The sequence below is a fragment of the Anthonomus grandis genome, chromosome 3, assembly GCF_022605725.1.
Source record: "Anthonomus grandis grandis chromosome 3, icAntGran1.3, whole genome shotgun sequence".
Classification (NCBI taxonomy): domain Eukaryota; kingdom Metazoa; phylum Arthropoda; class Insecta; order Coleoptera; family Curculionidae; genus Anthonomus; species Anthonomus grandis.
The window spans coordinates 34,909,095-34,922,058 of record NC_065548.1 but is presented as its reverse complement, the minus strand read 5'-3'; the positions used below and the strand labels follow the sequence as shown (position 1 = coordinate 34,922,058).

Here is a 12,964-nt window from a genome sequence, read left to right as displayed (position 1 = left end):
CTTTTTTCAGCGAAGCGACAGTTATGCAAACGACAGAGAAGTTTCATTTTACGTTATGTACATCTTTTTAAAAATGCAGTATTGATCTTAAAAAAAACAACCTGAAAAATTTGTAAACGTACATATTTTTGCATCTTTTTATCGGCATGTTTTGTTTTTCTAAACTTGCCATCCTTGCAAAAGTTTCTATGGTACACAATAAATAAATGCTTATCTTTCAAAACTTGCCATCTTTTACGTTGTTAATACATTGATCATTTATTTCGATAATAATTTATTGATTTTTGGATTTCTTGGTAAATTTAATTTGAATTAAAACGAAATATGGAATTCACGTTTGTTCAGTATGCAGTTGTATCTTGTGTATAATTTTGCATGTTGCAATGCATTGGAAGCAAAAAGGTTGAGGTCTAAGGGAATCTAGTAGGCGACTTCACTTATTAAGGTGATATTGACTTTCTTTATTGTAATTTTAGGAAGTTTTGGGGAAAAAAATACTGATACTAGTCAGAGAAGAACAGTCCGTACGGTACAATTGGGGGAAAATATTTTGGATGCTGTAGCTGATACTCCTTCAACGAGCACTCGAAAATTACACGCTCAGCTTAATACACCAAAAACAAATGTACACTGTGTCCCATTTTGGATGAGACTGCAGGGTATCTCTGTCATTTTTTAAGATAGAGCTTTGCGGTTTTCGCGACCCTGTATCACTTTTTTGTAAAACTTTTAAAGCCACAAACAGAAATATTCTAACTACTTTTGTTCCTGAAATACAGGGTGAAAACGAAAATGTTCACTTTTGGAGATGTTATTATTTCTCAGCCCCTGTATAAGATAGAATAAAAATGAAAACTGCTTATAATAGATATTTTTACATAAAAGTCAGTGGCGTATTTAATTTTTTTTTCTAATGCACTGTTTTTAAGATTGGGCACAAACTTGGTATTTTTTAAATGGAACACCCTGTATATTTTAACGTCAAATTTTTGCATTTTTTTTCTGAATACATTGATGTATCACAACCTATTCTTTAGTAAATTTTAGCTTCAAAAATCAGAAAAATCCATATTTATTTTTGTTTTTAATAGTAGGCCATGAATTCTTTGACACATGCATAAAAAAATGTTTTGTTTATTGTATTCATGGAAACTAAGTCACAAACAGACTCAATACATATCAATAATGATGGCTGACGGTGAAAATATGGAATTCCAAAATTTTGAAAAGTATGATATTATAAAATGTTTAAACCTTTCTAACGAAAATGTCGAAGCGGCGCAGCAATTATATTTAAATAGGTAAAGCTCTAGCTTATTTTATTTTGTTACAAAATTCAAAAAATAAAAAAGATCTTATTAAGTTTCCAGAAAGACGTCAGCCATCTCGGGCTACGGTATTCCGATTAAAATCTAATCTTTTAAATTATGGCTGCTATTCAAAACCTAGGCAACCCCATGGTGATGAAGCTGGCGAAATTAATGTTTTAGCGTGTGTGGAAGCAAGACCCCAAATTTCCTGTAGAAAGATAGAGGAAGAGATAGGAGTTTCCAAAAAAAAGTGCAAAAAATTTTAAAAAAGCATAAATTTAAACCGTATAAGATAAATATTATTCAAGAATTGCATCCTGACGATCCGTTTAAACGACTGGAATTTTCTAATTGGTTTTTAACCAAAACTAATGAAGATCCGGATTTTGTAAAAAAGGTAATATGGTCTGACGAATCCCATATAAGCAGTAGTGGCATATTTAATAGGCAAAATACCAGACATTGGTATCAAAAAAACCAACATATTACTTTTGAACGACAGCAACAAGGCCGATTTGGTTTTAGTGTTTCCTGTTTTGTATTGGGCACTAAAATTGTATATACAATTTTTGAGGGTAGCTTAACGATATCTAAATATATTGCAAAATAATTTGCCAGAGTTGCTGGAGGACATACCTTTAGCCCAGCGACATCAAATATATTTCCAGCAAGATGGAGCGCCCGCTCATAATTCAAGGGTAGTTAGAGAATATTTAAGTGCCCATTTTGATAGACGTTGGATTGGCACACACGGGCCAATCAGATGGCCCCCAAGGTCACCGGACTTAAGTGTTTTGGACTTTTTTGTATGGTCGTACTTAAAAAATAAAATTTATGCAAATCGGCATAATAATATAAATGAACTCCGAGCGACAACTGAAGAAGCATTCATAAACTTACAAAGGCAACCCTTTATAATTTTAAATGCCTTAAGACGAATACAGACTGTATGTGGTTTTTGTATAAGACAAAATGGACAGCAGTTTGAACAGTTTTATTAAATTTATATTTGTTGTTTTTTTTTTTGGTTTTTGTAATTAATTTTCTAATTTGATTCTTGTAATTACTAATTAGTTTTTAATGTTAAACCTGGTCCGATATATTTTTTTTGTTTTTAACATTTTTATGTTTATATTAATATTTTAAGTTAATGTTTAAAATATAGTTAAATAAACAGGTTTAAATCACATGGCGTTTTAAAAAAGTAATAATTAAATGCATGTGTGTAAGAATTCATGGCCTACTATTAAAAACAAAAATAAATATGGATTTTTCTGATTTTTGAAGCTAAAATTTACTAAAGAATAGGTTGTGATACATCAATGTATTCAGAAAAAAAAATGCAAAAATTTGACGTTAAAATATACAGGGTGTTCCATTTAAAAAATACCAAGTTTGTGCCCAATCTTAAAAACAGTGCATTAGAAAAAAAAATTAAATACGCCACTGACTTTTATGTAAAAATATCTATTACAAGCAGTTTTCATTTTTATTCTATTTTATACAGGGCCTGAGAAATAATAACATCTCCAAAAGTAAACATTTTCGTTTTCACCCTGTATTTCAGGAACAAAAGTAGTTAGAATATTTCTGTTTGTGGCTTTAAAAGTTTTACAAAAAAGTGATACAGGGTCGCGAAAACCGCAAAGCTCTATCTTAAAAAATGACAGAGATACCCTGCAGTTTCATCCAAAATGGGACACAGTGTACATAAAATACCTCAAGAACAGCTGTTATATCCATATCATCTACAAAAAGTGCATGAACTAGCTCCTGGAGATATTTTTCTCGTAGAATACATTTCGCGAACTGGCTATTAGGTCGGCAGCGAATTACTCCAAACTTCATTAGAATTATTCTTTTTACCAAAAATGGTGTTGTGAATTTACATAACTCGCATGTATGGGCTGATGAAAATCCTCATGCCGCTGTTGTTTCTCATCATCAACATGAGTTCCAATCAATTAATATCTGGGCAGGAATCATTGGCAATTTTTTGATTGGGCCATTCGTATTACCGCCACGATTGAATGGAGAACTTTATTTACAGTTCCTTCAAAACAATCTTCTGGATTTAATAAAGTATTTGCCACTTTCGATCCTCCAAAACAAGTATTTTATGCTTGATGGAGCTCTCCACCTCATTTCAGCGTTGCTGTAAGGAACCACCTGAGTAACGTTTTTCTAAAAACGGAGCCCAAGTTGTACCTACTTAAGTTTTTAATTAATTGTTTCGAATTATTAGCTTCTTTATTTATTACTCTTTTTTCGTTTCAACAAAAACACAGGTTTACATTTTTTTAAATAAATTCGTTAAGGTGCCTTTCCGAGAACCACACTGTTTTTTTAAAACCATGTACTTTTGCACATTAAACAACTTTAAATGGAACTTCTCTGTTGTTTTAATAACTATCGCTTTGCTGTAACATATCATGGTCCTTTTTAATTAAAATAAAACAGTGATTCCTAAAATTTTTTTTCCAAAACGGTAATCAATAATGAACAAGAGTGCCTTTTCTTTAGTTTAAGTTTCAAGCTATCCATATTCATTATTTTAGAATCTTTACAACCTAGTCCGCCCTTGATAAAATTAAAAAGGTAAATGTGTTTTAATGACAGCGTTTTAAGAGGTCCTTAGTAGTGTTGATCACGTCAAATTTTTATTGAATTATACCAAATACTTCACAAAAGTTATAAAAGAAATAAATATTTCAAGCGGTGTCTTTGAGGGCTCGTATTCTTCGTTGGAAGGGAATTTAAGAAATTTTTTTATAGGGAAGTTCCATATTATTTTTTTATTTTCTACCTGAATTCTAGAGATTTCCCATATTTTCCGGGACACCCTGTATAGATATTCTGTTGAGTTTAGCCATACCGCTCTCGTGGGCTAGCAAGAGGCAATTTAAACTTCGTATACCTCTATCTGCCATCCTTAATTGGTAAAGCCAAATAATATACATTAAAAACTTTTTTTCTGGAAGGAATTGGACGCCCTAAACGTGTCAAGGTTTTTTCCAGGACTTTTATGCACTCTAGTACAAACTTGGAGCTTACCTTTACGGCCGTTTAGCCTTAATGGCAGCTCTGATGTCCGAGCATATTGATACGACTATATTGCGGTGTCCGCAGCTTAGGATTTTCTGTCCGCAGTTTAATAGAGCGAATAATTTGGCCTGGAAGACAGTCGCGTGTTCCCTCAGCGAGTATGCCCTACTGGTATGTGGGATCCCACCACAAAGCCCTGATCCAGCTTTGTTATTCATTCAGGAGCCATCTGTGTATCAGATGGTCCCCCTGTTTAGCAATGCAGGCCTTTTGGAATGCTGCCACTCCTCTCTGCCTGAAATGTGCGTTACGAATCCCTTGCAGTTCACTGTCACTGGAGCCATGTAGTCACTGCCCATCAGAAGGAGAGGAAATTCTAGTACGCCCCGTGATCAGATTTTGTCGTGACCGGTCACGCCTGTGCGCATTGCCTCGAATTGCACAACGAGATCCAGAGGCGGAAGGCTCAGCAGAGTCTCAAGCGCCCTAGTTCGCGCCGTTTGCATGGATCCCGTTATGCTGAGAGCTGAGACATGCAAGACGTTGGACTTTGCCCAGTCGAATTTTCGCTTTTTCCGCACATGGCCACCAAACGATAGCCCCGTATGTGAGAAGGGGTCTCACAATGCGCGAATAGATCCAGAGGAAGATCTTAGGAGACAGACCGCCAGGTATTTCCAAAACCCCGCCTGCAGGCCCATAGCGCGCAGGTGACCTTCTTGATTCTCGGGTCTCCGAGTTTGGAATCTAACTTGATTCCCAGAAATCGAACTGTCCTGGAGTAATGCAGCTGCACGCCACCTAGAGATATAACTGGGGACGTGCCAAAATTATGTCTCCTCGTGAATAGTAGGAGCTCTGCTTTTTTGGGGTAAATCCTGAGACCCCCCGAGAGGTACCATATCTCCACCATACGCAGGGCTCTCATCATTGGGCCCCGCATTGAGGCGGCCTCTTTCCTTGGGCAAAGGATTACCAGATCATCAGCGTAGGCCTGTGTGTATAGGCCAGCGTTGTTTAAGATTTATCAGGCTGTTTACGAGGCACCACAAGGTTGAGGACAATGCTGCTCCCTGTGGACAGCCTCTAGCCACCAACGTTTAAACAATCTCGCTGTTAAGCTGGGGAGATACATGACGTTGCGAGAGCATGGCCTCTATACAGCTCACCAAACAGGGTTCTGAGCTGCGGCTTTCTGAGCCGCGAATTAGAATCGCAGCCCATGAGTAGCGGGAGACTTAAGTCTTCACAGTATTTGACCACCGCAGTGACGGCCGGGGAAGGTGACTCAATTTCGATGGAAAAGAATGAAAGCAGAAATGTTAAGGGCGTAATGTAAGTTGTGTGGCTGGCTGACTGCCAGCACGCTTAGTTCTTAGAGCTGGAAGGGCCATCGTCTACGGATAGCCCTGGCCCCTCGGACGCTGCAGTGTCAAGCAAGAAGAGAGCCACCCTTCTTGCTCTCAATAACTGATGCTATTAAATAGCGAGTCCTGTCTCTCCCTTATCGTCTTGGCCGATCCCTCATCCTTCCGATACCACCAGCCTGAGGTTGTTAGCCTCTTCGTCGCGCTCCCACACTTTTCACTGGGAGCACGGGAGACCAGCTTTTTGAAGCTCTAGAAGCCTTAGGGTGTCCTTGTCAGACTTATGCCTGATGCTCGGAATCCGTAAGATGGCCCGGCGTAGACGAAGCGTGGAGGAATCCACTATTGCCAGCGTGACCCCCTCCCAAGGGAAAAGGCTATACTTTCCTAGTTCGGGACCGTTATCAGGATGTGGTTCCTGATCAGCTGCGGTGGAAAGAATTGCAGTGACTGTGCCTCACTGCCGGACGAAGTCCGCAGTATGGCCTCAGTTACCGAGTCCACGAATGGTAGCAGTTGTTCACCAGAATGGTGAGCTGAATGGTGAGCTCTAATGTTTCAGAGCCCGCCATAGTGGTGGAGGAACGGGGGGGGAGGGAGAGTTTTTTGGTTTGTTGCTCCCACGAGTATATCGGAAATAGTGGTCCACTCAAGCAGAGCCGCTTACTTGGGTAAGGCTGGATACTCTGGAAGGTCGTCTAGTATTCTAGAGGGAATTCCAAAGATGAATACAAAGAAAGAAGATCAGTAGGCCAAAGGCGGCAGATAGTAAGCAGAAAGAAGAGATAGCCGAGGTTCTCCCAAGAATAGCGGACGAAAGGTGTGACTCTAGTCCGATAATCCCAAGTGTTATTGCCGGGGAGCTTATCGACGTCCATTCTAGAGCCACAGGATTTAGTTTCAACAGGGTTACCGCGTGTAGGATGCAGGCTAGGCCTGCATACTGCGGCCGATCATCGACGAGAGTATCCTGTAGTATTGGTAGTTTGATGACTATGGAGTTGCCAGTCAAAAGAAAATGGCCTCCGTGCAGGTCCAACAAACTACCCGAGAGGTGTGCTAGGAACCGTTCAACCTTACGCCGATTAGAGCCCAGATCACTTCCCCAACCCCACACCGCGACCTTGTAAATACATTATGGTTCTGTGAAGCCTGATACCCCAAGAACTTGTCCTATCGCATATAAACTTTATCCTCCCGACTAACCAGACTTAAGTACACCTGATAATTTGTGATCTTTTTAAAGAATTCCTGTAAGGCTTTTTACAGACAAGACCTAAACGTTCAAAATTGGTATCCACGGACTAAACTTTGTACTGTACATGGTGTATATTTAGATATTCTTACAGGGTCTATACTGTTGAAAACTATTGAAGGAAAAAAATGTGTGACTGTACATGGTGTATATTTAGATATTCTTACAGGGTGTATACTAAAAAATTCACCTCTTTATTTATTTTATTGTGTTTTATTATGGATTTTTATGTAATTAGTAATTAGTCTAATCTTCTTACATTGTGAATGTAATACAGAGTGGTCTAGTTTAAACGTCACTAAGATTAATACGTGATAGAGAATTGAAAAAAATAGACTTTCATTAAAAAAAATTTTTCAGAATTGTTTAATAACAAAGATACAGGTGTTAAAGTTAAGAATAATTATTTGTTTATTTATCATAACTATTAAACTACCAGCTCAATTTAAATTAAATTTCGCATGCAGGTTATTGTAGTGAATTGTCAATTACTGATCAAGCTAATTTTTAAAAAAATTGCCAGTGGCGTAACATACGGAGGTCCTTTTTTACCTGAGGAAGAAATCAACTGTTAGATTCTTCATTTAATTTGGAGAAAAAGTTACTCTTGCTAAATTATTTACTCTTGCTTAAAAAAGGCTTAAAAATTTACAATAAAAAAAAGGTAATTGGGCTTGGATTTGTAAAAAAGTTGAATATAAAAGATGATCAAAAGTGATCTTAAGTCATTACTTGATTTGACAGGTTTATTTTAAGATTCAAGCTTAATTTTCTTTTTTTGTCAAGTTTTTCCAGCATTTTAACTGGCGTATTTTAGAAACAGGTCCTTAAATTAAAATTTTGTAAAAGTAACTTTTTTTTCCAAATTAAATGGAAAATCTAACGGTTTCCCTACCTAGTTTTTTTTTTCTGTTTGTTTTTCCATGTAGTTGGGTCTTTGGGTTTTTTTTTCAGTTGATAGGACACAAATGATACAATTTTTTTTTGGTGGAGTGCTATTTTGATTTTTTTCTTTCATTGATAAAATATGGAATTAACATATGAGACGGTGAAGAACTGAAATATGAGTTAATAATTTTAGGTTTGCCGATTACTGGTGTCTTTGCTTATCAGAAACGTGCTGAGTTGCGAAACGCTTTACACATGAAATGTGAAGGTACTCTACAAATGCCTTTCTCTTCCCCTTTGAATCCAGTTAGTGAGTTATGCTTATGTGGAGCTAAGCTTTACGCAGTTGAACGTAATATTTTACACTTGAATCTGCATAATTTGGACTCAAAAGTTAAAAAATTAAATTATCTTTTTGAAATGAAAAAACTTTCCAATCTCGTATTTCCAGGATATTGTCTTATGATGCGGAAACCTTGAAAAATAACTTATGTTCAAGACAAGCAACTCTTCAAAACCAGCGGAATGATCTTAAAATTTCTTATGATCTGATTGTGTTGAATGATAGTTAAAGTAGAAAATACCAGCGAAAAACGCTTGCCAACCTTCGCTTGAAAATATTTACAATCCAATCGGTCAGGCAAGTCCCTACATGTCGTGCTCCTTTTAACACTGCTGCACTGGAGGAAGATTTTTCCCAAGAAAATTTAAATCAATCAAGTCCAGGTCAATCTAATGTGAAGCAATCGATCCGGCCAAACGCAGGTCATTTAGATGGGGAGAATGGAAGTACGGTAATAACTAGTCAAAATGTCTCGTCAATGACTAATCACTCTTCAAATAATGAACTATATTGTTCACTTAAATCTCTTTCCAGATCCCAATCACATGTTCATAGGAGTCAGATTGGCAATAATCAGTCCTTTGTCCCTATATTTTTATGTAATCAAACTCATTTATTAGTTTTATATGAGATTATAAAATCGATTCCAGTGCATAATAAAGCATTTAAAAAATTATTTTATTATTGTTTTATTACTAATTTATAAGGCTATATAAATATTATATAATGAATGATTATATATGAATTATAAATATTGTAATCAACACAATTTGTATTCGGCTGAGATTATTTTATTACGCTTATACAGATTAATAATAATAATAATAATACTAATGATAATAAAAGGCCTTTATTTTTAACTCGGCGAATCTCAGCAGAGCTGTTTAGTTAACCGAACATACTTTTAGTTAACCGATTACAATCGAGAATTACATAATATCAATAAACATAATTTAATAACAAAGCAAACGAAGAGAAAATAAATTTAAATATATAAATATACCAATACTTAAAAAAAGAAAAATTAAAATATTTCAAAACACAATAATGGTTTAGACAATAATACAATTAAAATATTAAAAAATAAAAAATAAGTATCTTAACGCATAAAATTAACCCATTTTATGTAGAAAAAGTAAAAGATAAATAAAACAATTTTATAAAAGCAGAATAAGAACATTAAAAAACTGCCGAATAAATTCTTTCGCAATGAATTTTACTGATATTATAAATGCATATTCACATCTCGTTTTTGGTGCTTCTTCGGAATATTAAAGATCTAAAAAATTGGCAATTTTTTCGCTCAATTTTGGCTTCCATTTATGTTATGTACATCAATAAATTAGAAATATCACAAACTCAATGATAATTCAAGTCTGTTTTTCTTAAAATTGCATATGGCTTTAATTCAATTCGTAAAAACCAACATGGCGGAAGTAAACCTAAATAAATGTTATTAAAAAATGGCGTCATTAGATAAATCTACTTAATTTTAAAAGAAATATTAATAGAACATAATTATTATATTATATTAAAAAAAAAAAAAAAAAACACGTGAAATTAGATATACAGGGGGACGTTTAATTATGCATTTACCGAAGTTCTGTCAATCACCTCCTTACCTCCAGCTTACCTCACTTTAATATGTCAAATGAGTACCCCCATCGTGTGATACATCATAAGCAGTAAAATTCTCTATTCAACGGTACCAAAAAAAATGAAATCGGTAAATATGTAAGCAAATAGTTAGCGAAAATGTCTAGAAATAATGAATATTTTATTTACGCCAAACTTTGGTATTTTAAATGAATACTTTTAGTGTGGTACCTACATCATTTTGAAATTCTTACATTTTTTATAATAGATCATCAAAAAAAAATACAAGCAATTTAGAAGTTAAAATGTGTGGTAACAAACAGTAAATTTAGTTCAAGCAAATTATTTATTTTTTTAAGTAAAGAATGTGTACGTAAAAATACGTATTAGAATTGATACGAAAATTTGAAGAGACGGGATCGATTTGCAATAAGAAAAAATATGAAAATAGAGTTGTCGATAAAGCATGCCAAGTTGAAGTACTAGGACAATTTGCTATTGATCCAACTTTGTCTATACCAAAGGCCGCAAAACTAACAAATATTTCCACTGGTTCCGTACATAAAGTTAAAAAAAAAATAAGTTCTTTCCTTATAAAATTCATATTTTTCATGAACTCGGAGAAGATGATTTTGATAGGAGAATTCAATTTTGTGAAGTGATGTGCCAGCGAATTGACGACGATCCCTATTTATTGAAGAACATTTGCTTCAGTGACGAATCGACCTTTTTTTTAAATGGCCTGGTGCACAGACATAACTGTAGATACTGGGATAATGAAAATCCGCATGTTTTTTTGGAAGGCCATACCCAATATCCCCTAAAAAATTAATGTTTGGGCAGGAATTTATGGGAATGAAATAATTGGGCCATTTTTTTCGAAGAAAATTTAACTGGCGAAATTTATTTAAACCTTTTAGAAAATGCAATATACCCTTCCATCATCCAATCTATGGAAAATCAAGTAGATCAGCATGGTGCTATATTATTGAATGAAAATAATATACATTTTCAGCAGGATGGAGCTCCCGCGCACTACACTTTGGTAGTTCGAGAGTGGCTTGATGAAAATTTTCGAGAAAAGTGGATTGGGAGACGTGGTGCAATCGAATGGCCTGCGCGGTCTCCGGACCTAACCCCACTAGACTTTTTTCTTTAGGGCTACTTAAAAAGCAAAGTTTATAAAACCCCACCTAAGAGTATTGAGAATTTAAAAAATAGAATATTTCAAGAATGCAGAGAAATTAGCGGGCAGACCCTTGCCAATGTTCGTAAGGAGTTTGAAAATAGGCTTTTTTATTATCTTGCTAATAACGGCGCGCATTTTGAACATTTAATAAAATAAATTTGTTAAACTAATTAAATTTGTTTTTCTACCCTACCGATTTACACTTTAATTGCTTCTTGGTAAATCAATTTTATTTTTTTACAACCATTGATAGCATAATGAATGCCCTTTAAAATAATGTATCACACCATGGGGTAGCCATTTGACATACCAAAGTTTGTCGTAAATAAAATATTCATTATTTCTAGACATTTTTGCGAACTATTTGCTTACACATTTACTGATTTCATTTTTTTTGGTACCGTTGAATATTTTACGGTCCTTACTATGATGTATTATACGATGGGGGTTCCCATTTGACATATTAAAGTGAGGTTAGCTGGAGGTGAGGAGGTGAGGAGGTGATTGACAGAACCTTAGTAAATGCATAATTAAACGCCCCCCTGTATATCTAATTTGACGTGTTTTTTTTTTTTTTTTTTTTTAAGAAAGTTATTAAGGGTGGATTGTTTTGAAATGAAAGCATACTGTATACTGGATGACACAGGAAAAAGGGAACGGCTAATAAATTTTTTACTTTTCGAGATAAACAAATGAAATTTGGTATATCGATAGAATAGTTATAATAGAATATTTTGACATATTCTGTTGTTTTATGTCACTTCCTGTTTAACCGGAAGTGACACTAACTTTCTTATTTTAAATAATTCATTGGTAAACATTTTTGATATTAGTAAACACTAATTTTTTTTTAAAAAAATGCGGCAAATTTTTTTGAATAACAATTATTAATTGCACTGGACAAGATGTCAAGTATTATGTCATTTGAAAAATAATTGAAGAAGGCGTCAAAACGCCTCCTATTCAAGAAATCAAATCCTTCTATGCTATTTTTATTAATTAAATGTGTTTATTTATAAGACCATAGTTAGTAATAGTTCTTCTTATAGGCTTATTTATTAACTGATTTAAAACATTCTCATACCTAATTATTGGAAAAAAAACCGTATCTCAAAACTGGTTGTTCCCGATAACGTGCTGTTTAAAATAATAAAGTAATTGCCAAAATTACTAGTTTGGATATTTTAAATACGCGTGTAAAAGATTCATGTATTAAAATACAATGAAGATTATTTTTCCATGATTACTTGATTACAAATTAAATTTTTCAACACATTCATGGCACCCTAATTGAAAATTTAAATGGTTGATTTTTTCTATAAGTATAGAACAAAAAGTAGCAAATGCAGTATCATTGTTCTCAGAATAATATTTTCTATCGAAATAAGTAATAATATACCCAGTGTCCCATTTCAAATAAGAAATTTAGTCTCAATTCCGGTTGAACAAGAAGTGACAGAAAATAACTATATATATCAGAAGATGCTCTTATAACAATTTCATCGATATACCAAATTTCAATTGTTTATCTTGAAGAATAACATGGTTAATACCCATGTGTGTGTTTCCTTTTTTCTGTGTCACTCGGTATTCATGTGACATGGATACTATTATTACGACCGCATGTAGTATGCTGATTATATTCAGCTTTATGCCAGTTTTTCAAAAGTAAATGCTAACGGTATTATTAGTGAACTCAACAGCTGTCTCCAACAAGTGCTTATATATTCAAAGGATAACGGGTTAACTTTAAATGCTTCGAAATATTTTGTAATTTTATTTAGTCCAAATAGTGAATGGACCTCTAAAAACCTCCAGGTTAAAATCGACCAAGAAGTTTTGCAACCTGTTGATGAATGCAAAAGTCTTGGTTTGATTCTAGACCGTAAACTTAAATTTGAATCTCATTTTATTTTTTCCTGGCTTTATTTTAAAAGATATCAAAAAACTATTGACACTTTCTCATTGATA

At 34.4% G+C, this 12,964-nt stretch overlaps 1 protein-coding gene across 12 annotated transcripts in view; it reads left to right on the top strand.

Annotated features, from left to right (window-relative positions):
* Positions 1-12,964, top strand: part of LOC126734086 (centrosomal protein of 135 kDa-like) — a 437,952-nt gene that overhangs the window by 229,521 nt on the left and 195,467 nt on the right. Inside the window, exons 20-22 of one of the 12 annotated variants that reach the window (XM_050437608.1) lie at positions 8,059-8,258; positions 8,317-8,654; positions 8,743-8,884. The exons of 9 other annotated variants lie outside the window; for them this stretch is intronic. In XM_050437608.1, coding sequence (XP_050293565.1) covers positions 8,059-8,124 — 66 coding nt within the window. In that variant the 3' untranslated portion in view covers positions 8,125-8,258; positions 8,317-8,654; positions 8,743-8,884. Of the gene's footprint in view, positions 1-8,058; positions 8,259-8,316; positions 8,885-12,964 lie in introns of those variants that run through there. 2 more of the 12 variants (XM_050437606.1, XM_050437607.1) reach the window with 2 other exon arrangements.